At 34.5% G+C, this 27,947-nt stretch overlaps 1 protein-coding gene across 1 annotated transcript; it reads left to right on the top strand.

Annotated features, from left to right (window-relative positions):
* On the top strand, window positions 1-26,613 carry LOC134754052 (LIM homeobox transcription factor 1-beta). Its single transcript, XM_063690110.1, has 4 exons — window positions 1-321; window positions 20,920-21,121; window positions 21,340-21,956; window positions 26,027-26,613. The coding sequence occupies exons 1-4, from the start codon at window positions 231-233 to the stop codon at window positions 26,272-26,274; spliced, it is 1,158 nt and encodes a 385-aa protein (XP_063546180.1). The 5' UTR covers window positions 1-230; the 3' UTR covers window positions 26,275-26,613.
* The last annotated feature ends 1,334 nt before the right edge of the window (window positions 26,614-27,947 follow it).

Below are 27,947 nucleotides of genomic sequence, written 5' to 3'. Positions count from 1 at the left end.
TGGTGCCGTTTCAGCCAAGCGGCAAATATCATAGCTTTGATCTGTATTGGGTAGGTTGGGTTACGGGTGATAAAGGCGGAGTTATTCGTAATGGGGGCCTCGTGATTGGTCGGGTGGGATGAAGGGGGACAGAGAGAGGCGCCGCGGCGTGGGTCGAAGATTGTCAGACTCGCCATTGTGAGTCCGGCCGGCGCGGCGCGAGTGTCTCGGGGTGCAGTGACGTGGACTGTATGGACAAAATGTTGGAATTTTACACAAATATGAACGCGGGATTGATGCAGGACGGGATGCAGCCGCCGCTCTCCTGCTCGGCCAGGACAGGTCAGTACCGACACCTCACTATCTCTAGTATGTATCCTAGCATAGCTTGCAACCTAAACATTTTACACATGTGCGACCATGACATTAAATATATTGAACTTATCATAATATACACAATCTGATTTTGGATGTACCTAAATATCATTAAGTTGCCTGCTAATATGACTTGCTTGATTGTTGTTAAAACGTGATTAAAGTATTTCCTAACAATTTGTATCCAATAGGTATTTATCCAAGTATTGCACATCCAAAACTTTACATTATACCTAGAATACACTTAAGTATAACTATGTAGCATACAACTATTCTTAAACAAAATACACGCGCCTTAGTCGGCGTTGTACTTGTAAGTAATGCGGCTCCAAAAGTACAATACCTACCTACGTATCTACCTACTTAAGACCTGTCAGATCTGAAACTAAACTAAATAATTGTATACTAGTTGAATCCGAAATGGAACGATTAGGTACTTACAAACCCTAACCAGCATTAATGGACACATCTATATAAACGCAAAACATTGGCGGAGTGAGGTGCATTTCAAGTTTTAGGTTGAACTCTATCTAGTTATAGGTAGTATGTAAACTGCGATAAGTAGTCAGATAAATATTTATAGGCACATAAATAATACAATTATTTCAAAATTTGTACCTTTGGTAGGCAATGTAATAGAATACCTACAACCTTATATACTGATTGAGAAAAAGGGTAGTTAATTAATATATAGGTGCGCCTTTCCATCCAGTATTTTAATGTTGCACTGATTAAAACTATTGTAACTTATACTGTTACTCTATGGTTTACTAAAAAGGCTAGTACTGCGCTCTGGTGGCAGAACATTGCAGTAATATCCCCTATTTAAAAAGAATGGATTGGAAACTACTAGTTACAATAGTTTTAATGATATACATACTGTACCTTTAACAGGTAGTTTTCAGAGATAATAAAATATGACATTGATTCATCAAGGCGGTTTATTTACAGAGGACCTACCGGGAAACGCGAATCCGAAATTTCACTATCTGCTTTTTTACCGCTCGAATATGCATGAGTGACAGAGATGTTACATAACGAAATTTCGATCGAATTCTTGTTTCGCGATAGACCCTCAGATTGTGGTAGTGGCGCCCTCTACGCAGAGTTTCGCGTAATATTCCTTATTCTAGATATATGTATAACCTCTAGCGGCCCACTACACATATAAGACAAACTGGCAGTCAAATTTGTATCAATGCAAATCAACATTTGTTTTGTTTTAAAATCGAACGAAATAAAACAAATGCAACTCCTTCATAACATATACCTACATACATTATAGTAGTTAACGCGAATGAGATCTTTACTAATAGTTATAAATATCGTGGGTACAGATGTAGTGCATAATTGTTTGCCATTTTATTTTCTCGGAAATCTATATATATATATCTAAATATTATTATAACCTTATTGATGTTAAAAAAAAGAAAACACAATTCTTAAATGGGTAACTTATTATATGTAAAAAGATTATTTTATGAATAATAAGAAAAATGTAAACAAATCTACTGACAATTTATCATTTAATCAATATGTCAAGTTATTTATACTGAGAATAATGAATAACTATGGTGTACCTATTTATGAATAAACTTTTAATAAATAACAATTACTTAACATTTAAAAAAATCCTAAAGAACTCAACTTCTACCTTCAATCTACTAGTATTAAGCGACGATTAAACTTATTAATATATAGTACGTTTTTCCATACTCATACTCCCATGCATACAACTTATGATTATTTTATTACATTTATTAAGTACGGAAACTGATGTATGGACTATGGAGTGAGCACTCTAAGCTTACTTAATTCTCTATCCTTAAAGCAAAGAAGGAAAAAATACTAACATAAACCTTCTACTTCCACCATCTGATTGAAAAACCGGCCAAGAGCGTGTCAGGCCACGCATAATGAATGGTTTCCGTACGTTTACACGATATATAAAGCCACATCATAAATATAAAAATATGCCATTAACATTATTTACACGCTTTCACATACTAATTAAAATTTAAAAATTATTGTTTGGCGTGGTTTTCGAAAGAAACTTTATGTTTTTTCTCCATACATTAATATGTTCATTATTATTTTAGCGGTAATACGCATTGGTTTGAAAAATTTGAAAAGGTAATTATTTTTTGAAATCGGATTTCCTATTTTTTTGAGGCAGAAAGCAGAAATAAAGAAGGAAGCCTGCGCGTAGAGCCTCTACGGCCGCCGTCGCTTGTACAGCGCGTAGCATATCGTACCTACTCGTAGCGCAGCAACGCTACGTACCTATTAAATTAAGGTTCTCTACATTTGTTTTATAATCCCATCAGCTTAGTTTTTGAAAATTAGGCCACAATAACTTAATCTTTCTTCATTAATTCTGTTAGTTAAGCGTAAAGGGAAGTTTTTATTGTTAAGTATTCACTGAGGAATATAATGAAATTGTTAATATTGTAATAAAATTAACAGGAGTAAGTTTCGGTGATTTCAGCCATCATATCTGTGTGCGTGTGATGCTGATAATTGATTGGGGTTTCCTGTATTTTTAAAAGTTTTAGATTAATTATGTGATAAAAACATCATACGATATAAAAATAGTATCTTGAAAGCTGTAGATTATTAACTTTACTACCGATATTCGACAAAAAACTTTCCTTAGATAAGAATAAATTAACTTTTTTTATATATATTTATTTATAAATGTATACTCACAATTTTTAAATATTATACAGGCTAAAAGAAGCTTGAAGAACTAAAATTAGTTGTTAAATAAGATCTTAATTCCCCATAGGTCCGGGCTCTTCTTCTTCTCTCATTGTCACTGAGCGCAAGCGTGAGCGAGATGGATGTGCGTTCCGGGGATTGCGAATCATGTTTTTGAGTTAACACATTGAGTTATCATGTTTTTGAATTTGAGGTTTTGTAAGATAAATAAAAAAAAGTAATCGACGAGTTCGATCAAACATCATTTTGCTCACTAATAGAACTAATTTTTATATTTTTAGCTTTTGTGCAAACTATGTAAAAAAAAAATTAAGATACATTTTGACCTATGTTCGTGGTTTTTGTATCAAGTTACATCAGGATCAATCAGGATTCAAATCGATGAAGTTACTAGAGAAAGGCCTAAATATTGCTAATTAAATGTTTGGCACCCGTATTGTGATCTGAAAAAGCGCTAAGATTTTTTAAATACAACTCTCTGAACCTACGGCACCTTAAGATTTATCTATAGATGACCGAAGATGTACCGTTCTAATGAATAAGTCGAGTTAGGTTCTTCAGTTTATAAATTACCCAAAAGTCTCATTACATTACCTATTACTATACTTAAAGCATAGAGAAATAAGTAAGTTTAGAGTGCTCCATAGATAAATGAAAACCCATTTATAATAAATTATAAGCGAATTATGCGAAAACGTATTTGTATTTAATAAGATTTAAACTTATGAATAGTACGTTTTTCTATACCTCCTATACAACTTATTTGTATCTCCTTCTGGATTTCACGGGCCTATAAATCCCGGTCTTTTGATAGGCTTGCGTGGGGATATAGATCCAACACGTAGAGGCCCCTTGGAGAGCTTTAATGTCATGTAGAATGCCTGCTGGAACCCGTTCACAGGCGCAACATACAACTTATTATTATTAAATTTATTAAGTAAGGAAACTGATGTATGGAGTGAGCACTCTAAGCTTACTTAATTTTCTATGCTTAAAGCAACGAAGGAAAAAAAATAGCATGTATGTACATATCGAGGGTTGCCTGGTAAAACCCAATAAGTGACGAATAGTGAGATTTTAAAGTAAAAACAGTTTTAGACTAATTCGCAATCACTTAATCTAATGGTAATATCGGATAAGCGGATTTGACATGTATTACGGAAATATGCCGAGTTGATAACCCAATAAGTACTTGATTTGAAGTTTTCATTTAGAACTAAATACTACAAGTACATTTAAGGCTTCATTTTTTTGTATTACTTAGTGGAAGAACCACACAATACACATTTATAGGTATTTAGTGCAGAGATATTTACGATAAATTAAACTAAACACACAACGTAAAACCAGTTACTATTACTTACCCGGTGTTACCTCATTACAATTCGGACCTTAAAAGGATTTTAGTAAGAACTAGAATACGTTAAAAGCATTTGTCAGATTCTACTTTTAAGATATTATTTACTAAACGTACAAACTACTTAAAAGAGAAACCCAATAGACAAACTTATAGTACTTATCGGAAACAAATCTTTAAGAAATATTATGTTAAGTCTAGTTATCGGATTCTTGCACGGGCCTTTAACAAATTTCTTTCAAAAAGTTGTCCGGGAAAGAATCCAATAAGGATGTTTGACGACCGCAAGGTCATGCGCCGCCTCGATAGAATAGAAGAGAATTGTTGTACAAAATAAGATACTTAATCATGTTATGACCTAATCGCCTTAACGATATACATCGTGTTTAGAGTACTTACTGTCTTTAAATAACAATAAATCTAAGCTATTGTAACCGTTAATATGAAAAGCATTGTTGCTGTTTCGTTAAGAGATTTAGCACTAGCTAATAATCAAACTACGCGACTTTGAGTGATGCTTACGGTACAAAATAATAAAAATGTAGTTTAACTTAATAATATGTTTGATTAAATTATTAAATAATATTGATTATTTTTTGCGTTCCAGCGGGATCAGGTGCTTCTAATAACAGATTTTCTATGACTGAACCTAGTGTTTCAACGGCAAATGAAAAGATAAGCTGTTTTCTCAAGGGTTGCCTGGTGAAACCCCATAAATATGAAAAACTTAGTTTCGAGAAAAACGATGTTAAAGGTCACTCACAAACACTAATTTTGATGAAAATATTTCGAAGTTTTATAAGTTCTTCGTGTAAGGTAATTTCATCCACTTTAAGTTAATTTGTGTTTTAGTCATGTAACTCACTTAGTTTTCCTGTAAGAAAATGTCTTTTACCAAGGAGTTTTGACTTATTGGGTTAAACAAAAATAAAAAAAGCCGTTAATGTCACTAAGAGGTCTTATATTACTTATAAAAAAACTTTTAAAAAAGAAGTTAATCTACAAGCGAGAACGGTATTATTCTTCATCTGAATCATTTGGTGCTTTGCCGGCAAATGTTTTTAGGCTTCTTATCCATCCATGATACTCCTCAGGTATAATTTGTTTCGTACACATGGTTTTTAATATTTTTTTAGCAATGCTTATAGGTAACTGACTACTGTATCTTGGCTCTAACTGTTCTGGCCATGGCATTGCAACTGATGGTGGGTTAGACTGTCTCTTAGCTCTCGTTCTAGGTGTATATGGTTTTTTTTAAACATCTAACTGACAAAAATCCTCGGATATGTCGTAATTAAAGTAAATTTTAAAATCTCCTTTTATATAACGAATCCTTTTAATTTTTAGCCAGTTCACGGCCTCATTCGTGGTATCTTTGTTTTTATTATTCATTATAGCAGCACTTAGCTTTTTCAAGTCAAACATCTCGTTATATTTAAACTCTTTCACTTTATAGCTATCGATTGCAATTTTTTTCTGTCCTTCGTCAGTGGTAACGAACTTTGTTTTTTTAGTTTAGCAAATCTAAAGTAATTTTTTCAGTCAGAAACGCTATTGATTGATACGTTTTTCGATGCATGTTTATTGTGCATGTTTTAATAAAGGCAGTTGCGAAACTGGAACATGCCTTTTCTACTACTTGTCTGAATTGTCTAAGGCCATGACAGAATTAAGCATTTTTTCGGATACGTGCAGCGGCCAGAACCGAAATCAATATATTTCTGCTCTCTTACTCTGGGCAGTACAAAAGACAGACCACCTACAAATAATTGAACAAAAGTTTCTTAAAAGTGGGCATAGCCATATGGAAGTTGATTCGATGCATGCAGCTATTGAACATGCATCGAAAAACGTATCAATCAATAGCGTTTCTTATGGGAAAAATGTCTTTAGATTTGCTAGAACTAAAAAAACAAAGTTCGTTACCACTGACGAAGGAAAGAAAAAAATTGAAATCGATAGCTATAAAGTAAAAGAGTTTAAATATAACGAGATGTTGGACTTGAAAAAGCTAAGTGCTGCTATAATGAATAATTAAAACAAATATACCACGAATGAGGCCGTGAACTGGCTGAGAATTAAAAGGATATATTATATATAAAGAGATTTTAAAATTTACTTTAATTACGACATGTCCGAGGATTTTCGTCAGTTAGATGTTTTAAAAAAAAACCAAATACACATGGAACAACAGTCTAAACCACCATCAGTTGCAATGACATGGCCAGAAGAGTTAGAGCCAAGATACAGTAGCCTTACCTATAAGCATTGCTAAAAATATATATTTAGAAACCATGTGCAGGAAACAAAGTATACCTGAGGAGTATAATCGATAGATAAGAAGCCTAAAAACATTTGCCGGCAAAGCACTAAATGATTCAGATGAAGAATAACACCATTCTCACTTGTAGATTAACTTCTTTTTTTAAGTTTTTGTAAGTAATAAAACCTCTTAGTGACATTAACGGCATTTTTATTTTTGCGTATACCCAATTAGTCAAGACCCCTTGGTAAAAATCATTTTCATACAGGAAAACTAAATGAGTTACATAACTAAAACACAAATTAACTTAAAGTGGATGAAATTACCTTACACGAATAACTTATAAAACTACGAATTTATTCATCAAAATTAGTGTTTGATGACCATAAACCTTTAATTAACATCGTTTTTCTCGAAACTAGGTTTCTCATATTTATTGGGTTTCACCAGGCAACCCTCGATATATAGTCTCGCGGAATATCGATGTCTGACTTGACATGGACATGTCATTGGTTTAGGTTAGGTACAACTTGTTGCACAATAGTACATTGTGATATAAAGGAGCCCACTGACTATCAGTCCGCCGGACGATATCGGCCTGTCGGTTAGAACAAAAATTTGACAGTTCCGAACAACTGACAGGCCGATATCGTCCGGCGGACTGATAGTCAGTGGGCCCGTTAAGTGTGCTACGTTAGTCATCACACGCGAGGCGATAATGTGCGCGCGAGCTGTAAGCAAGCGCATAATAAGAAAGCCAATGTATGTAATTACCAATGCACACGCGTTTCATACGACGATTTTCAACACACTTGCGAGGAAAAAAAGGAAACTTTCATATTAATCGCCGCCGCCCGCCAGTCCGTGTTGTAAAATCTACTCGACAAATTTAAGAAGGCTCTGTTTCCATACATATTATTAGCAATCAGTTACCTTCTCAAGTCAGTCGGATTATCATTCGTTACTTAACAAGTTCTATAATACATATAATGAAAAAGCACGCGTGTTTAATATCTAGGATTATGAGCCTAAAAGCGATTCAATAATTTGCATGTTACGTAAGTAAGTAAGTAAGTAAATATTCTTTATTGCACCAAAATTATACATTTTACATACATGTAAAACTACAAAGAAATATTTAAAGAAAAAATAGAACCAGGTAACAACAGGCGGTCTTATCGCTAAAAAGCGATCTCTTCCAGACAACCTTTGGGTAGCAGGAAATGTAGAACTCATACAAAAGTCAACAGGTAGTGCAAAGAGCTAAATATGGAGACTATTAAACACAAACACACATACTACAATTACTACTTATACATATAAGTATTAAAACGAAACCTAACACACAAATAAACACACACTAACAAACAATATATATATATATATATAATATATATTTATACAAGCATATATACAATATATAAAATGGCAACTTAAGGCAGAGATAGAAAGTATAGTTTTAGCTGATTTTTGAATATGGGGAGAGATTTAGCTAATCTTAATTCTACTGGTAAAGCATTCCACAGCCGAACAGCCCGGAAGGTAAAAGAGCTATTATAAAATTTAGAAGTAGATGAGGGAGAAGCAAGAATTTGAGTCTGAGAACATCTGATAGAAGAGAGATACTTGAAACGCTCTTTGAGATAAGGTGGTGTAGCGGGGTTAAAGAGAATGCCATAGAGAAGGGCGAGAACATGAGAATCACGGCGAAGACGAATAGGAAGCCACTTGAGCTGAGAACGGAACTGTGACACATGGTCAAATTTGCGCAGACCAAATATAAACCTTATACCGAGATTCTGGAGGCGCTCGAGCTTATTCAGCTGGTCCTCCGTAAGGTCCAGATAGCAAATGTCGGCATAATCTAATATGGGCAATAAGAGGGATTGAGCTAGCGCAATCTTAGTGGCGTAAGGCAAGAAATTACGGAGTCTGCGGAGTGATGCAGTTGCAGCAAACATTTTCCTGCTAACCTCATTCACCTGAGGTACCCAAGAGAGACTCTGGTCCATCATGACACCGAGATTCTTTACCTGGAGAGAGTAGGGAATCTGAATACCGTCAAACACAATGGCAGGTAGAGAACCTAAATCAATCCGGGCAGTGAGCTTTGAGCTACCTATGACTATAACCTGAGTTTTAGTAGGGTTAACCTTGAGACCGTAACGTTTACTCCAATTTAAAATACTCTCCAAGTCAGTGTTCATGGCGCAGATAGTCTATGATAGATCGGTAACAGAGCCCTGAGAGTAGATTTGAAGGTCGTCAGCGTAAAGGTGGTAGGAGGACAAAATATTGGAAGTGATAGAGTTTATGAAGATAGAAAAAAGAAGAGGAGACAACACGCCGCCCTGTGGGACACCAGCAAGCGTGTTGCACCACGAAGATCGATAGGAATCCGCCTTTATACGCTGCCGACGCCCTACTAAGTAACTGTGAAACCAGTCAACTACCGCAGGAGATACATTAAGTGAACGCATTATGCCTAACAAGATGTCGAAGTCAACCGTGTTGAAAGCATTACTGAAATCCAGAAGCGATAATACCGTGATCTTACGATTATCCATACCGGCCCGGATATCGTCAGTAATTTTTACAAGAGCAGTAGTTGTGCTGTGGCCTGTACGGAATCCGGATTGGTATGGGTTCATGAGCGCGTGTATGTTCAAAACGTATGAGGAAATGTGTTGAAAAATAATTAATAACAATGAAATGACGGGATGTGTAATAATTTGGCGTAACGTAACCATGGCAACGAGTTACAAGGAAAAGGTGTGTAACTCGAATTATAACCACGTACTTTGAGTGACGGAATGAGGGATTGAAATGATGGGCTCCACTTATTATCAATAGAATGTTATTAAACTGTCATTACTTTAAAAATTAATTTGCCATTTCTCTAATACTCTAGCAAGATATTTTTTCATTTCTCATGCTCTGAAAGAGGGTTATTGTTGTTCTAAAAGGTGTGCAGAAAATGATACGTGTCTGCACTAGAGCATTTTACGTTCGAAGTACGATTTGTTATTATTATTTGTTATTACGAAGGTCGGCGGTCTGCGACTCAACTTCTAACTCCTAGACACGCATCAGCAGCCTTCAGAGGCAGTTTTCGTTACGCAGCCACTAGGTGTTGGAACAACATCCCACCTCCTATCAGAAACCTGCAAAGCATTCATAGTTTTAAAACAACTTTAAAAAAGTTTATGCTTAAACATCAATTTAACGCGGAATGCCTCAAACTTGAGACAACCTACATTTAGATTCATTATAGATTATTATATTTACATAAGTGTATTAAGTATGTACTTGCTGCCTTTTTTGTCCCTTCCGCAACCGCCACTCACTCTCATTTTGATTATTTAACGAATTGTTGTTTATTTTTATTTTTGCATCTTGTTTGTTATAATTAATCTTGACGTGTCTTTTATTGTTTGTTTTATATTGTGTTAGTATTCTTAGAACTGCACTAGTTCATGGCCCCGACGGAAGATCAGCGCTAGCCCAGCCAGGCTAGCACAATGCTGAGTCGGGACCATTTCGTGGCTTATATTATTTATGTTGTGTTTCCTATGTACGTGTTTTCCTCTTTTTTGCCACGAATAAACGCTATCTATCTATCTATCTATTTTTTAATTTTTTTACGATACGCAATTGAAATTTGAGTTTAAATGGATTTGTTATACCATTTCCATTCTGATATTTGACTCTCCATTTCATAAATAACGATACTTTTGTCTGAATTGTTAATTGAAAGAACCCTCAAGAAATACTATAAAAATGTATACTAGTCATGTTTTTTAAAAAATGCAATTTTACTTTCCTCGTATTCGAAATGAATAGTAGAGTTTTTAACTCGACTGAAAGGCGAAAAGGCACGAGGAAACTGTAAAATAATAAAAATAATAAAAAAATAGCCTTTATTCCCTGAAAAGTTTACATAATTATTAACTTATTTGACGTATAAAAATAAAAACAAAATTAAAAACAAATTTGGTAGTAATAGTAGATAGTCATAATTGCATACCTAGATTTATAAATTTACCGGGATATAGACCGGATACATACCTAGTTTATGAATTACGCGGGGATCATCCATGTGTGGACGAAGGCCTCCTCCATACCATGCCAGACTGCCAGTCCTTCCTGCCGGGCTAGCACATGATTGGCGCGAGAGTATCTCGCCTCATACAGTAGTAAAAGACGGGTAGTATATCTCGCGGCCAGCTACTGTCGCGCCTATCATGTGCTCGGCCTACTGTTTCGAGCAACTGACACGACGTCATATTTCCAGCGGCGAAAAGGATGTCCATGTTTCCGTTTGCCCTCTACTCGTCTGGTGAAGAGGTGCAAAACACTTACTGTAAAATATGAAACAAAATTAAAGCAAATCGATTTAAAAATAATTAATGTTATTAAATATTTATCATTGAAAATCATCATATAGGTAAAAGTCAATTCTACCAGCAAACATAACAAAGCAACTGAAAATTTGCATTTGATTGCTTCACATGTGAATACAATAGTATTAGTAGTGCAACTTTCTTATTAGCTTTTGAACAATCAAGAGAGCCTCTACTTTTACCAGCTAGCAGGTGTGGTGAAATAGTATTTTATATCACAATTGTATAAAATTTTCAATAGAGTACCGTGTTTTGATGTCTCGTACCTTAATAATAATTAATGAATAAAACCTTAATAGTTAATTAATTGATGAAGGTATGAGATTGAAAAGCTTGATTATATCACTGTTGTATACAATACTTTTTCTACGAGTCATCTGAAAGTAATAGTTGTTTCCCCTCACTAGCTCGGAAAGCCGTCTTTTATCCTTTAAAACAAGCGGGGAAAAACGCATTTTATCCACTAGTGGGGAAAGTAATTTGACCTTGGATGGAGCGTGTTTAAGTAGCTGGTCAGATAACAAAACGTAAAACGCTCATAATAATGGTTCGTTCGATATTAATTATCATTAAATAAATGGTTTGAGAATTTAATAAAAAATACCAGATTTAGCTTTATTTAATGATTTTAAGTCATAAACCTTAAAATTCCATAATAAACGTTTGTTTTTTAATAATTATGTTAAAGATAATTCTGAACGCACAAGTTAAGTCGATGCAATTTCAAAACGCATCATTGACATTTCATGCGTCAGAAATGTCAACATTGTCAACAAAAATTTTACTTAAAAACTTCTCACGTAAAAGTACAGAATTTCCAGTTTTTTTTTATAATGTAAAAAAATGAGTGATTCCAGTTGATGAAGATGATATAACGCCTGTGGATGTTGCACTTTCCTCGCTATAGTGAGGGGAAAAGTTTTGTGTTACACACGGGTGCAAATGTATTTTACTTCTCGTGTGTTAAAACACTCGCGGGTAAAATACAACTTTGCACCCTTGTATAACAAATAACTATTCTACTATAAAACCTAAATAATTAAAGAAAATTACGTAAGTATCTCAGTAGTACAGGTTTTTCTCACTGCGTTCGAGCGCCAAAATACGTCGGCAGGAATGAGTGCCTTTCATCCCTTGGTTAACAATCTATAAGGTAACTTCTTTATTTATCGTCATTTCTTCATTCCAATCACTACATTGTCACTAGTGATGTATGTACCTATAGTGTAGGTATAGTCTGTATACAACAAAAAACATATAATTTTATGCATAATTAGATAAAATCGATTTAGTCCTGCATAATAATAATTATTTATTTATTTATTATGATCGTAAATTAATACACTTTCCGATGTATTATTCAAACTTGCGCAGTATTTTAGTTTTGGCGAAAATGGCGGAATTTTGGGAAAATTTGGAAAAAAATATGATTTTAGCATATAATTTAGGTTTTTTTCGGGGTTTCCAATTGTTTTACATTAAAAATCTGTATAACAGGTATATTACAAAATATAGTGTAAATTTCTAATGGTAGTAAGATTTTTCATATCTTTTACCAATAATTGTATATTTACATAAATTATGATTTACCCTATGTAAATTGTAACACTGATTTAGCTGCGAAAATCGATGTTTTATTTTTTTTGTAACTCCGTATAAGATAAGTAGTCTAAGAAAAAACGCGCCTCGGAAAATCAAGAAAGATTTATGATCGAATAGATGGCGCCATACCTTTGGCCTATACTCGTGTAGATGGCGTAACCGTTTGATATCAGACAGAATTTTAACACATACCTATCAGTGAAAAAACATGGGTCAAAGTCATATGGCGTTTAAAAACTAAAAATTAAAAAATAAAAACAACATTAATAAACATTTTTTTTATTTTTTTATACAATATCATTTTTAGTTTTAATCCTGTGTTGATAGATGACAGTAAGCAGTAAATTTACTGTGACTACAAAATTTACTATGACAATAACCCTCTATACACTCTATTCTCTTTGCTATGGGTAACTAGATATTAAACTAAAATAGGTATAAAGCATTACGTACGGTAACAGTTGGCTGTTTATATCTTTGTGTCCTGTTTTTCTGTCACTAATAAAGTGCCGACTAATCGGCCTTTTTTGCCGACTAATCACCGACTACAAATGAGGCCGGATAGTCGGCTTCCCTGACTAGTCGGTACATCCCTAGTTATTTGCTGTACAACTTCATAGAAAAGGTTTAGAATATCTGGTTCTGTGATCTAACATTTAAAACTTTCGCGTTTTGAACACATATTAAATCACATTTACAATCAACATTTATGTGTAGTGGGTGGTTTGAAAATGTGATGTCTACCCCAAACTTTAAATGCACTTTTCGTCGGGTAGCCACACAAATCTTTGTTTTGTCATTTGGCTGGGACGTCAGTTAGCCGCGACCACGACCAGTGAAACATGTGTCGAAACGTCGGTAAATAAAGGTAACAAAATAAATTCTTGATAGACCCGATTGTAAATGTGATTTAATCTGTGATCTAAAATTTTCATCCGGCTGTCAAAATGAACGGAAGTAAAATGTATGTGAGTAAACTAATATTACGAAGTCCTAGATTAAATTGCGAGAAAACCGAGTCGTGGATGATAATTATAGAAAATGGTAACCTCGAAAAGGCAGCTTCACGTCGGCATTTTGTTCAGTACGGTGCCGTGACCCGGGTGACCGGGACACGCCCCTCCCTCTGGGCGGGCCCCCCTGCATCCCCACCATTCCAAGGAGGGCTTCGAGGCGCCTCTGCTTTATATTTTGCTTCCAACGCTATGCTATTTCTCCGTTGACTAACGTTTTTTAGAATCTATCTTAGTTAAAATGTCTAGATCTTTTTCTGTATTAACTTGCTACCTGACAAGCACATTGTTTCTGTGAAAAGCTGTGGATAGGTATTAATTAATTTCGTTATTTAAAGATCTAATGCAATACTTACCTAATATCTGAGTGTTCTAAAGCCTAGTCTACAACAATTTAAAGGTTCAAACGACGCGATATATACCGCTCAGTTTATACGTTAATTTTATTTAGTCATTTTGAGAGTGAGTAAACCACAAGTAAACTATAAATTAAATAATTGACATCTTATACATAAACATATTTTACGCATCAAAAATATAACCCTATCTAGAAATATTTCCTGCCAAAATATTAATATTAAAGTGATAACGGACATGCATAAAGGCGCAGCTCGCAACCGGCCTTCCCCTTCGCACTGGCGAGCCAAAAAGAGATGCACACTTGCACAGTATTCATCGTGTTACAAAGAGCCTCGCAGCAGCCAGTTTTTTTCACCGTCGCAGATAATTATAAAATGGAAATAATGTTATTTCAACTTTATTATTACTAGCTTTTGCTCGCGACTTCGTCTGCGTGTAGTTAGTAATTTGGGGATTTTTTTAACTATAATCTGTTTTTTTTTTCATACAAACTTCCATCCTCTTTTCACACCCTAATTTTGTTTTTGAATTTGGAACCTTGTCTTATTTATTATAAGTTAAAATTAAATTTTGCAATAAAGCCTTTTTAAGGGCCTCTGGGACTCAGGAGAGTCAGGAGGCTAAAGTCAAAAATGCACTAATATTATTTGTTACAAAAAGTTAAATAATAAAAGTATAATAGTCAGTTATAAAAAAATATTGATTCTCTTTACAGATTTCCATCCCCCTTTTTACAAGCTTACGGGATGATTTCGGGAATAAGTACTATTCTTTATCCTTCTCCTCAACTCAAACTATCTCCATACCAAATAATAAAATAATATATTTAGGTTAGAGGCACCAATGATCGACAAGAATCAGTAACGGACACTTTTTTTTGACCTAAGATACAAAGCGATTTCTTACTTTTGCAGGCAGCACTGTGCACTAGACAGCATACTGTTGACTGGCACCCATTGAAATTTAAGCTAAATCTGTCTTTTTGTTTGAAAATGGCAGCGTGAAAATCCAGTGCGGTTAGAGATCTGGTGAAAATAACAGTTTCTTATAGAAATCCTAAAGGAAGAGTATTTTATTTTTGTTATTAATCCCAATGCAATGTGATTTACTCGAATTTAATATTTTTCACGCGTTATTATAAGAACTATGGGATTTATTTTTGTTATAACGAAAGTATAAGGTTAACTATTTTGATAGAAATTGTTGGTATCACGTGTTGGAAATATTTGGTCAAAACATTTTTCATTTGGCAAGCTAATACGATTCCTTTTTTTTGCATAAGCAAAATTTGATTTTGATTATGCAAAATATAGATATTTATTTATGTAGATATTTGGTAATATATTTGAAATAGATTAATCAAAGTAGAGCTACCAGAGGGCCTACCGCGAACACCGGAGTTCGCAAGTCTGTGCTGAAAAGGTCAGAAAATGCTTTAGTTCCCTTCTAATCCACGATTTCCCTTTTACGCACCAGACCCTATTATACTTAATATGTGTGTGTAGTTGTATAATTAATACACTTTAGCATGTTTCTAATATAATAGGTAGTGTAGACAATAAATTAATAGTTATTAAAAAGTTAATTTTATTTCATTACCGACTAAGGTATCATGGTATCCACAGAACTAGGATGACAAAATTTTAGGTCTGTGATGGTATCATTGTGGTTATCTGGCAGATGCACATTACGGGTAATTTATAGTCGATAACTGGGTGTCGGTAACTGTTAATGTCGATAACCGGGTGTTGGTTACTGGAGATTCAGTGTCGATGATTGGAGATATACCATTTTCCTTTTTTTGGATTTTCTTCTAGCCTGTTTATATATATTATATAGTTTATATAATTTTTAGGAAAAAAAACCGTCTTCAATGGGGGATGCCGCTGAAAGTTCACTTATTGTTGATGGTGCACTCTTAGATTCCAGACAATGAAATGAAAAAGACAGCATATTTTGCCTAATTATGTAGAAAATGAGGTAAAACAACCCACTTTCGTAGTGGCATTTCGTTTTTGTAAGGGTCGCAGTTCTAACCTAACCTAACTTACTTTTCTGATAGCATTTCTTTTCTGTAAGGGTCACAGCTCTAACCTAAACTAACCTACTTTTCTGATAGCAGTTCTGTTCTGTGAGAATCGCAGTTCAAAACCCACCCACCAACCTAACCCACTTTTCTAGTAGCATTTCCGGGTCCGAGTCTGGGTCCGGATCCGAGTCCGGGTCCGTGTCCGGCTGTCCGGGTCCAAGTTTCGGTCAGAGTTCGGTCCGGGTCCATTCTGATCATCATCAGCAATTCTACTTCATCAAATGTCACTTTTTTTAATGTAAATGCTGGATTTCTTGATGAAAATACAAAAATTACTATATGTATGCCTTTCACATTTGAAGGGTTCCATCGGTTCCTCGTGGTTCTCATCATCAGAACTCGAGCTTGACAAAAATATGTCTTAAAAACTTAAGTTGCTTAACAAACATAAAGAAGAGGACAAATCGCCAAAATGTCAAAATGGAACTCTTTAATGACGCATAGTTCACGTTTGGCAATTTGTCTTCTTTTTTATATTTTTTAAGCAAGTTAAGTTTTAAAGACACATTTTTGTCAAGCTCGAGTTCTTGTATAATAATAAGTATAATATGTATGCCTTTCACATTTGAGGAGTTCCATCGGTTCCTCGTGGGTCTTATCATCAGAACTCGAGCTTGACAAAAATATGTCTTAAAAACTTAAGTTGCTTAACAAACATAAAGAAGAGGACAAATCGCCAAAATATCAAAATGGAACTCTTCAATGACGCATAGTTCACGTTTGGCTATTTGTCTTCATTTTATGTTTTTTAAGCAAGTTAAGTTTTAAAGACACATTTTTGTCAAGCTCGAGTTCTTGTATAATAATAAGTATAATATGTATGCCTTTCACATTTGAGGAGTTCCATCGGTTCCTCGTGGGTCTCATCATCAGAACTCGAGCTTAACAAAAATATGTCTTAAAAACTTAAGTTGCTTAACAAACATAAAGAAGAGGACAAATCGCCAAAATATCAAAATGGAACTCTTCAATGACGCATAGTTCACGTTTGGCTATTTGTCTTCATTTTATGTTTTTTAAGCAAGTTAAGTTTTAAAGACACATTTTTGTCAAGCTCGAGTTCTTGTATAATAATAAGTATAATATGTATGCCTTTCACATTTGAGGAGTTCCATCGGTTCCTCGTGGGTCTTATCATCAGAACTCGAGCTTGACAAAAATATGTCTTAAAAACTTAAGTTGCTTAACAAACATAAAGAAGAGGACAAATCGCCAAAATATCAAAATGGAACTCTTCAATGACGCATAGTTCACGTTTGGCTATTTGTCTTCATTTTATGTTTTTTAAGCAAGTTAAGTTTTAAAGACACATTTTTGTCAAGCTCGAGTTCTTGTATAATAATAAGTATAATATGTATGCCTTTCACATTTGAGGAGTTCCATCGGTTCCTCGTGGGTCTTATCATCAGAACTCGAGCTTGACAAAAATATGTCTTAAAAACTTAAGTTGCTTAACAAACATAAAGAAGAGGACAAATCGTCAAAATATCAAAATCGAACTCTTTAATGACGCATAGTTCACGTTTGGCTATTTGTCTTCTTTTTTATGTTTGTTAAGCAAGTTAAGTTTTAGAGACACATTTTTGTCAAGCTCGAGTTCTGATGATGGGATCCATAAGGAACCGAGGGAACTCCTCAAATGTGAAAGGCATACATAGAGTGATTATTGTGTTTTCATCAACAAATCCAGCATTTACATAAAAAAGTGACATTTGATGAAGTGGAACTTTTTTGAACTGCGATCCTCACAGAACCGAACTACTATCAGAAAAGTGGGTTAGGTTAGGTTAGAACTGTGACCCTTACAGAAACGAAATGCTATCAGAATATTGGGTTAGGTTAGGTTAGAACTGTGACCCTTACAGAAACGAAATGCTACTAGAAAAGTGGGTGGTTTTAGTTAGGCAAACGGTGCTGTCTTTTTCATTTCATTGTCTGGAGTGCACCAGCCTAATATAAATGGAAATAAACTGCCAAACACCAAATAATAAAAATCGGCTAAGCGTGTGAGCTGAATTAAAAAAATAAATCAAAACGTTACTTAAAGTAGGTATTACATTACCACACTACAGTCTTTCTACACATTACGAGTACCTACCTACAGTCTTTCCCGTCCACGGAACACCGCTGTTTCGGTTAAGTAAAGTAGTAGTAAAACTCTTTATTGTACAAAAATAAACATAAAACAAGAGAAAAACGCATCATTTGTACAAAGGCGAACCTATCCCTTTCAGGGATCTCTTCCAGTTAACCTTTGAGCAATTGAGGGAGAGTTGGAGAACGGTAGACCTCAAAGCTGTACTAAACGGCATAAAAGAAAATATTTAGTTTCCTAAAAGACAGGTAAACCTATAACCTACAGTATATAGCATGGGCATGGGATTTATGTAAAATAAAACAATAGTTATTTGTTATACAAGGGTGCAAAGTTGTATTTTACCCGCGAGTGTGGAATTGAACCACGAGCAAGCGAAAGGATTCTATAGTTGAACCACGAGCGAATTGTACCCGTGTGTAACACAAAACTTTTCCCCTCACTATAGCGAGGAAAGTGCAACATCCACAGGCGTTATATCATCTTCATCAACTGGAATCACTCATTTTTTTACGATATTATAACAAAAAACTCTGGAAATTCTGTACTTTTACGTGAGAAGTTTTTAAGTAAAATTTTTGTTGACAATGTTGACATTTCTGACGTATGAAATGTCAATGATGCGTTTTGAAATTGCATCGACTTAACTTGTGCGTTCAGAATTATCTTTAACATAATTATTAAAAAACAAACGTTTATTATGGAATTTTAAGGTTTATGACTTAAAATCATTAAATAAAGCTAAATCTGGTATTTTTTATTAAATTCTCAAACCATTTATTTAATGATAATTAATATCGAACGAACCATTATTATGAGCGTTTTACGTTTTGTTATCTGTCAAGCTACTTAAACACGCTCCATCCAAGGTCAAATTACTTTCCCCACTAGTGGATAAAATGCGTTTTTCCCCGCTTGTTTTAAAGGATAAAAGACGGCTTTCCGAGCTAGTGAGGGGAAAATATATTAACAGTTATGTATAGTTATAATATATAATACATATAATACGTTCTATACGATATGATAAACATATGATAAACTACCTAACCGCACACATCTTAAATAAACTGCCAAACACCAAATAGTAAAAAAACATATTTAAATACATATTTTGATAGGTTTACTAATGAATGGGCCAAAAACTTTTTCCAAAGTATCACACCCCAAACTATTTTACACAAATTATCATTACCCATAAAAATATTTGGCAAAACCACTTCTCGCAAATCGCAATTTTACAGTTCGCAAAACTCTTTTTTGGCATGTTATTGCTTAACAAATAATTACTTGGTCAAGTTTCATTTTACCAAGTATTATTTAGTCAAATGAATCGTTAGGCATAACTTACGTTTCCCAAAATATTGCATGGCATATGATTTACATCCCAATAGAGAGCCTGCACTATTTTTATTTATTGCTTTCATTTGAAATAATCCCGACCTTGGTTATTTTTATCATTTTGGTTATTTTCATAATATCATAATGTTAAATATACGCGAACGGATGTAATTTGGTGAAATATAACCATTAAAATAGTAACTAATAAAAATTTTAGAATTTTAAAGGACTTAAAATGAAAATTCAGTAATTAAGATTCAGTAATCAATTGAGTGTAGTGTGACCGGTAAACTTTTATGTATTTTAGTTAGGATACTAGATAGGATGCTAGTTATTGTTAGAAAGACTGAATTAAGTAAGCACTTTACAGATGTTTTTTAAACGCTTTACACACCTTACTTAATTTAGTCGTCCTAACTGGTATCCTAACTTGGATCCGTATCTAAATGGACCAAAAATTTTGGGATATTTTTATCTCAGTAAAAATGAAAAAAGCTCGTGATTCTGAGTAGAAATGATATAAAAATTAAAAATTCTAACACAACAATTTTTGGTACTAAATAGAGATGCCTATTTTGCCAAATTTGCGAAGTGACAATTTGATCAAACATATTTTTGGAATATAATATTAGGCAATAAAAACATTTGCTAAATACATTTTTTTCATACTAAAATTTGTAAAAAAATACCAAATGATAATTTGACAAAATAAATAATGCGAAGTGTAAATTTGCTAAAGATTCATTGGGGAAATGAAACTACTGCGATAAGTTTGTTGGGAAGTGAAATTTGGCGAAGAGTATTTGGCCCAAAGGGAAGTACTTACACCATTTTGAAAGCATGTGTGGAGTCGAAGCCAATAATGTAAAGGCCCTTTCAACAAATGTAAGGGCATAAATTAAGATAATACAGAATACAGATGCAGAGGAAGTTACAGTTATGACTTATCATTAATTTTGGATGTCCAATTAGCAATTAGTTATATGGATTTTTATTTCAACAAACAATCAAATTACTTGGTTATTTTATATTGATCTTATACGTAATGTTGCTTTAGCGAATTCTTATATTTAATACTTTATTGTAACATTCATGGAAACTTGTTAAGTAATAAATTGTACAAATATTGTTATTATGCATTGTGATTTATGTAATCCATTTTGAAAATGTCCTGACTATAATGATAGATAACAATCAAGATTTTTTCATTCTAACGCAGAAACATTTATGTATTAATATGTATATCACATGTTGGTCATTTTGATACTTATATCGGATATACTTTACCTTCAAGAAGCTATTAACTCAGGCTTTCTTTTTTCAGAACTCAGTGCAAGTATCAAACGGGAAAAAATAGTGGAAATCTGCGAGGGATGCGGACAAAAGATACAAGATAGATACCTGATGCGGGTGGGAGAGCTGTCGTGGCATGAGCACTGCCTCAGCTGCTGCGTGTGCGGCTGCCCGCTCGCACACACCTGTTTCACGCGCAACGCGAAGCTCTACTGTAAACCCGACTACGACAGGTAAACACTGACTACCTGCAATGGAAAATATAATAATCATTATTATACATTTACGTTTGTTAACTTTAAGCGTAAGCAATATTGCGAAGTAGCCGCGAATATTAATGCAATGCGAACTATGCGATTGTTTCCAGTAATTTTATTCGTTTTTATGTCATAATTATTTTTGTGTTTTTCGAGTGGAATTTCATTAGTATCAATTCATGTTTGTCCTTTAGATTGTTTGGAGTTAAATGCACGAGATGCGGTGATCGCCTCCTTCCACAAGAAATGGTAATGCGAGCTCAACAGTACGTTTTCCACATTCAGTGCTTCGTGTGCGTCATGTGCTGCCAACCTCTTCAAAAAGGCGAACAGTACGTGATAAGGGCAGGCCAAATATTTTGTCGGCAAGACTTTGAAAAAGAAATGTATCTTATGCAGCACGCAGAAGATGACATGATTATAGACGATTCGGAGCGGCCGCGGGACGGACGCCGAGGACCCAAGCGCCCTCGCACTATTTTAACATCTGCCCAAAGGAGGCAGTTTAAGGCGTCATTCGAAGTTAGTCCTAAACCGTGCCGCAAAGTTAGGGAAGCCCTCGCAAAAGACACTGGCTTGAGCGTGCGAGTAGTACAAGTATGGTTTCAAAACCAGAGAGCTAAAATGAAAAAAATCCAAAGAAAAGCAAAACAAGAGGGAGATAAAAATAATGACAAAGATAAAGATAAGGATGAAAAAAGTATCAAACAGGAATCTCCGTCGAGCGAGCATGGGAACTACTTAGGGCTTGACGGATCGTTCTCAGCGTCCAGCCAACCCCTTAATCCAAATCTGCCGTACTCACCCGATGGTAAGTCTACGAAATAAATAACATAAATAAGGTTGAATCGGTCGAGCGCGCATGCAAACGTGGACCGAGAGTCTACCGACTCAGAACGTTTCCAATTATTAATTCCGCGGAAGTAGTTGAAAAATCGGAACACAATTTCAAATAAAATCAAAATTCACCATAAAATCGATTGTACCCCAAAAACCGCCTCTTCTACTGCTCCAAGCATATGTTAGATAAACGAAGGCCCCATACAACCTTAAGATGAAAGGAGACTACCAGTTCTCCACACAAACGTAGTCCCCATTTTCCTATAAAATATTATTATAAAATTAAATTTTCATAGCTATAAAATAAATCGAAAAAATCGAACGAAGGGGGTTTGGTTTTTGTCGGTTTTAGATTATTTTAAAGCTTAGGAGCGAAAAACAAATTTTTACAAATATTTTTAAAAGCTTATTCTTATAGTCACCCGTTGACCACGAATGGGTTTGAAACGTCGGGATGTTTTATAAATTCAATATACGCGACATAATCCGTTTTTATAGTTTTAATTCTAATTCTTATAATTTTTTTTTTTTTTTTTTTATATAAACTGATCGGCGATTGGCCCTAGTCACACCTGATGGAAAGTGAAGACAGGGCCTAAGATGGAGCTCACCGGTTCAGTAACAGCCTATTCACTCTTGTTTTAAAGAGACCGAGGTCATATTGATCAGGGAATACAGATGGGATTGGATTGGAATTGAAAAATATTAAACGAAGGGGCATAGCTATAGGTCAATATAGGTACATTAAATTATGTAAAAATGTGTTCTATAATGTCAATAGCCCGGGGAGGAAAATGGGGACTACGTTTGTATGGAGAAGCAGCCGTCTAACTAGCGTCCTAATAGTCAGGTCATATTTTTGACAAAATCGATTTCGACTGGCAAATCGTGTTACTTTTTAGCAACCGGGTTTTTTAAACCTAATTTGATCCCGCTGAATCCGAATTTGCCGATTGCTCGATCGAAATATTGACCGGAAGATATAAAAAAATAAAATAAAATAAATAAACGTTTATTCAAAGATCTTACTAACAACTAAATACATATTTTCTTCTGCCAAACCACACAGTGGTTTGTATTCAAGATAGCGGCCATTATTACCGACCCTAATGAGTTCCTTGTATGGAGACCCATATTTTTTAATATATTTTTTAGGGTTCCGTACCCAAAGGGTAAAAACGGGACCCTATTACTAAGACTCCGCTGTCCGTCTGTCCGTTTGTCTGTCTGTCTGTCACCAGGCTGTATCTCATGAACCGTGATAGCTAGAAAGTTGAAATTTTCACAGATGATGTATTTCTGTTGCCGCTATAACAACAAATACTAAAAACATAATAATATAAATATTTAAATGGGGCTCCCATACAACAAACGTGATTTTTTTGCTGTTTTTTTCCGTAATGGTACGGAACTCGTCGTGCGCGAGTCCGACTCGTACTTGGCCGGTTTTTTATAATTATTATTGCAGAAAATAGCAGTAATAATAACACGTATTTTCTGAAAGTTTGCAGTACCCATCTGCTATGGTTCCTATCTGCTCTCTGCTATCCTTTAAAGATTAAACAAAAGCTTTTTTTAGTTTTTCGTAAATAACTATTAAACGGTGGCGCATAGCAAAAAATGTTCTTTTACACAAGTAATCTGCATAAAATTGCCTACAAGAAAGATTCCATAAAATTTTACGGTAGGATCAATATTCACAGAGATATTAACGCGGGAAAGTTAATTATAATCAATTCTAAGGTCCCTTTTTTCGGTTTTCGTAAATTACTCGTAAACGGGTGGCGCACAGCAAAAAAAATTTTTCTACACAAGTAATTTGCATAAAATTGCCTATAAGAAAGATTCTTTACAATATTTTGATAGGATTAATATTCAGAGAGATATTAACGCGGGAAAGTTAATTATAATCAATTCTAAGATTCCTTTTTTAGGTTTTCGTAAATAACTCGTAAACGGCGGCCAATAGCAAAAAATGTTGTGGAACTTAAATAATCTACACAAAATTTTCTACAAAAAAGATTTAACACACTTTTCGCAGGGATCAATATTTAAATAGATATTAAAGAGGGAAAGTTAATTATAATCAATTCTAAGGTTCCTTTTTTTGTTTTTCGTAAATAATTTGTAAAGCATGACGCATAGCAAAAAAAAATTTGTTACAAATTATTAACATAGAATTTCCTACAAGAAACATGTGAACCTCTTTTCGCTAGGATTAATATTAAAGAGGGAAAGTTAATTTTAATCAATTATAAAGTTACTTTGTAGTTTTTCGTAACAAACTCGTAAACGGTGGCCAAAAGCCAAAATAAGTTCTTATAAATAAATAATCTACATACAATTTTCTACAAAAAAACATTCGAAACACTTTTCTCTAGAATTAATATTCAAAACGATATTAAAGGAAGAAAGTTAATTACATAATTAATGTCATTAACGGGTCTAACGCGAATAAATTTCGTTTTCCTTTTTCCTTTTTTTTTCTTATTTTTTGACTTTTTTTACATTAATCAAAAATGGGTAGATAACTTTAATTGTCTACTACATTTATATAAACTAATGTCGGGTAGTTTAGTGTTGTTTACCAATATCTCAATTGATATTTTGCTGGGACGTCAGTCTTCCGTGACCACAACTAGTGCAACCTAGCTGAAACATCGGAAAAAAGGTAAAGAATGAAATTTAATCGCGTTAGACCCGTTAATCACATTAATTATGTGTACAAAACGCGAGTTTGAAGTGTTAAGTTAATTACAATCAAACTATTTATAGATACTTTGAAATACGCGTTTGATTCGCGTAGGTAAAAGTAATGACTTTGTTTAAAAATACATAAAATAGGTAAAATAAAATCATACTCACTTTCAAGTCCTTAACATTTGTACCTATAACAATTTTTGGTTTACGAGGCTAAATCGTGCGTGAAACATGAAAATTTGACTGTTTTTAACAATATTTTAGGTTTTAGGTTTTGGAGTGTCATTGTACACATTATAATCCCGATTAATTGCTTAATAAAACGATAAATTCATTTAATATTCGTACCTATTCTCATATTTCTCATACTAGACGCTTTTTATTCACCAAAAGAGTCTTACTCCGCGCACATAGATTAAAGGTTTCAATTGCGTGCTAAAAGATTCAACCATTGAATAAATATTTAAGTAAATAAATATATTTAAAAAATAAAGGATAAACAAGTTAGGGAACAAATCAAATTATTTTATTAAATATTTTGATTTGTGTTGTTCATAGATGGCAGCACCAGTCTCTCTCGCTACAACGTAAATCCGTAAGGAATTCGTTTAGGAGGTGCAAGCGCGCACTGCTTGCCCTTAGAGCTCGTCAAACACGCCTAATCTTACTAAAATGGCATATAGTCGAGAAATTGGGACGAGTACCGCCGTGGCGAGGTGGCCTAGGGGTTCGTGGCGTTAGCCGCGATAGCTAAAGACGCCGGTTCGAATCCGTCCTTCACCACTGGAGGGCTTCGTTACTTATTCTTTAATATATGACATCTATTACAGTTTTTAAAAATAAAAGATAATTAAAGGAAAATAAAGGAAAATATAGAATTAAAGCCCTTCAAGTGAGTTGTGTAACATAACGAGGCCAACCGGAAATTCGTATTGCGGTGGGGCGCTGACGATGATATTTTCCACCTTTAAAGGACTGTATAGTTTGACCCATAACAAATTAGTACTCAAAAATTTCAGAATATACGTGTTATTGCAACTGTTATTCCGTGCAATAATGATTATCAAAATATATATATATAGGTCTCCATACAAGGAACTCATATGTAGGGTAATAATGGCCGCCATCTTGAATATCTCACTTCCGGTCAAGATTTCGATGCGGCAACCGGCAAATTCAGATTTAGCGGGGTAAAATTAGGTTAATAAAGCCAGTTGCCAAAAAGTAACATGATTTGCTAGTCGCATCAAGAAGGAGGGCGATTTTGAATTTTGTTGTCTGGACTATAACTTTGAACCAATTAGCCATTTTTATATTCATTTATTTTTTTGTGTGTTTCAGACTATCCAGCACATTCTGGAGACAGTTTTTGCAGTTCAGACATATCACTAGATGGTAGCAACTTCGATCAACTCGACGAAGGTGCTTCCGACACCATGAGTTTACAAAACTTAGAAGTCCAGCATCACTCTCACCAGCACGGCGGGCACACTGCTCACGAGCCCCTGAACTTAGGCACGGGCGCGGTGGTAAATCCCATAGACAAATTATACCTTATGCAGAATTCGTATTTTAGTACTGATCACTGATTCGGGAGCGGAGGCGCGGCCCGGCGGTACCGCAGGCGGCTCCGCGGCCCACACGCGTCAACCACGGCGCCCAATGCACAACCCCAAAATATCTTCAATGCAACTACCAATTCACCCAGTGAATTCAATTTATGGAATTCACTTGTGAACTTAAATAACTATTACTCGGATAAATATTTTATGGCATAGGTTGGTGAAGTGCCTGTTCATAACAGGATGTAAACTTTTCAAGTGTTTCTATCCGAGCCAATGTCACCAAAGAAGAAAATGCTAATCAATAAAGGCAGTGGACTTTCAATACCTGTGTATTTGTAAAAATGTTAGTAGGTACCAAATGTAAAAAAAGATACTAATATAGTAAGAATATAGTACATACATGGACTTTCTTATTCAATATGAAATATACTTCATATGATAATAGAAAGCCTAGAATCACATATCTGAGCCAAGTAAAAGAGAATGCATCGTACGACCAAATCAAAAGACTGGCTCAGGAAAGAAAGGATTGGCAATTACTCCACCGACAAGAGCAAAGCTCTTAAGTTATGATGATGATGATAATTTATGAGAAAATCGTAAACCTTATTGGTATTGTAGGCGCCAAAATGTAGTAATAGAATTATCTCGAATTTGTATATAGTGTACAAAACTACAAATCAAGCGTAGATATTAGCGAGTATGTCGCAGTAATACTGTAGTTGTATTATTATACCTACAAGTATGCAATAGGTACCTACCTATTTTACTGATGATTACTAAAGAAAAAGTAGGTGATATAACAGCAGGACAATTCAGAAAATGTACTTAACTGTGTAATATAGGTAATTTTATGAGATTTAGACTTATATTGACCGGGATATAGACCGTGATTACCTTTTGTATTCTTTATGAGCTCCCGATATTTCGACACAGTTACATGCATCTTGTTCACGGGTGACTGAAAACGGGGGGGGGGGGTGAAAGGTAATCACGGTCTATATCCCGGTCAATATACCTATAAGTCTGTGAAACTAACAGTGAATCATTCAAAACTCTTAATTTTATGAGATTTCATTTCATGTTTTATCATTATTGTACAGTCGCCATCAGATATATCGGATCGGCTAAGGTGCTCACAAATATCTGATGGCAACTCCCTATTTAAAATAAAAATGATATGGTTGCTAGATATTAGGAAAATCGTAAGCACCGAAAATATTCAGTTCGTAGTGTAAGTATTTACTCTAGTTAGATATACCTTTTACTCGGAATTGGTTCCGCAAGACTTTTGGGCTGGCATTTTCATGAGCTTTTTACGTGAAGCGTTTTGATGGTGTTAAATAGGTATAAAATGTGAAATACATAGCATGCGTCCAATAGATTTAATAGGTAATATCTATCTAATGCAATGCCACATGAGCCGGCTTAGTGCAGTGAAAATAGTAGATATGTTTCCCTTAAGATCATAACCTACCTAATAATTGTTTTGTATCGTTATTAAGTCATAAAAAGAACGTAAGAAGACTAGGTACCTACCTAACATCATTTCCTTAAGAACAAAATGTCATCCTTATTGCAAAATTACAGAACTTATCATTGTAGACGGTAATATATAAAGTAGATATATAGGTACTTAGCATGTTTCTGAAAAAAACTGGTGTTCTATTCTTATTTGGTAAAATTTTCAGTATTTT

This window comes from Cydia strobilella, chromosome Z (assembly GCF_947568885.1).
Source record: "Cydia strobilella chromosome Z, ilCydStro3.1, whole genome shotgun sequence".
Lineage (NCBI taxonomy): Eukaryota > Metazoa > Arthropoda > Insecta > Lepidoptera > Tortricidae > Cydia > Cydia strobilella.
The sequence above is the reverse complement of the archived record's forward strand: the minus strand, read 5'-3'. Positions and strand labels throughout refer to the sequence as shown.

Bases quoted from the DNA above. Each gene is read 5' to 3' on its own strand.
- LOC134754052 (XM_063690110.1), top strand. From the start codon at position 231: ATGGACAAAATGTTGGAATTTTACACAAATATGAACGCGGGATTGATG. The intron at 322-20,919 runs GTCAGTACCGAC...TTCTTTTTTCAG, and splicing joins CTCCTGCTCGGCCAGGACAG to AACTCAGTGCAAGTATCAAA. The intron at 21,122-21,339 runs GTAAACACTGAC...TTTGTCCTTTAG, and splicing joins TGTAAACCCGACTACGACAG to ATTGTTTGGAGTTAAATGCA.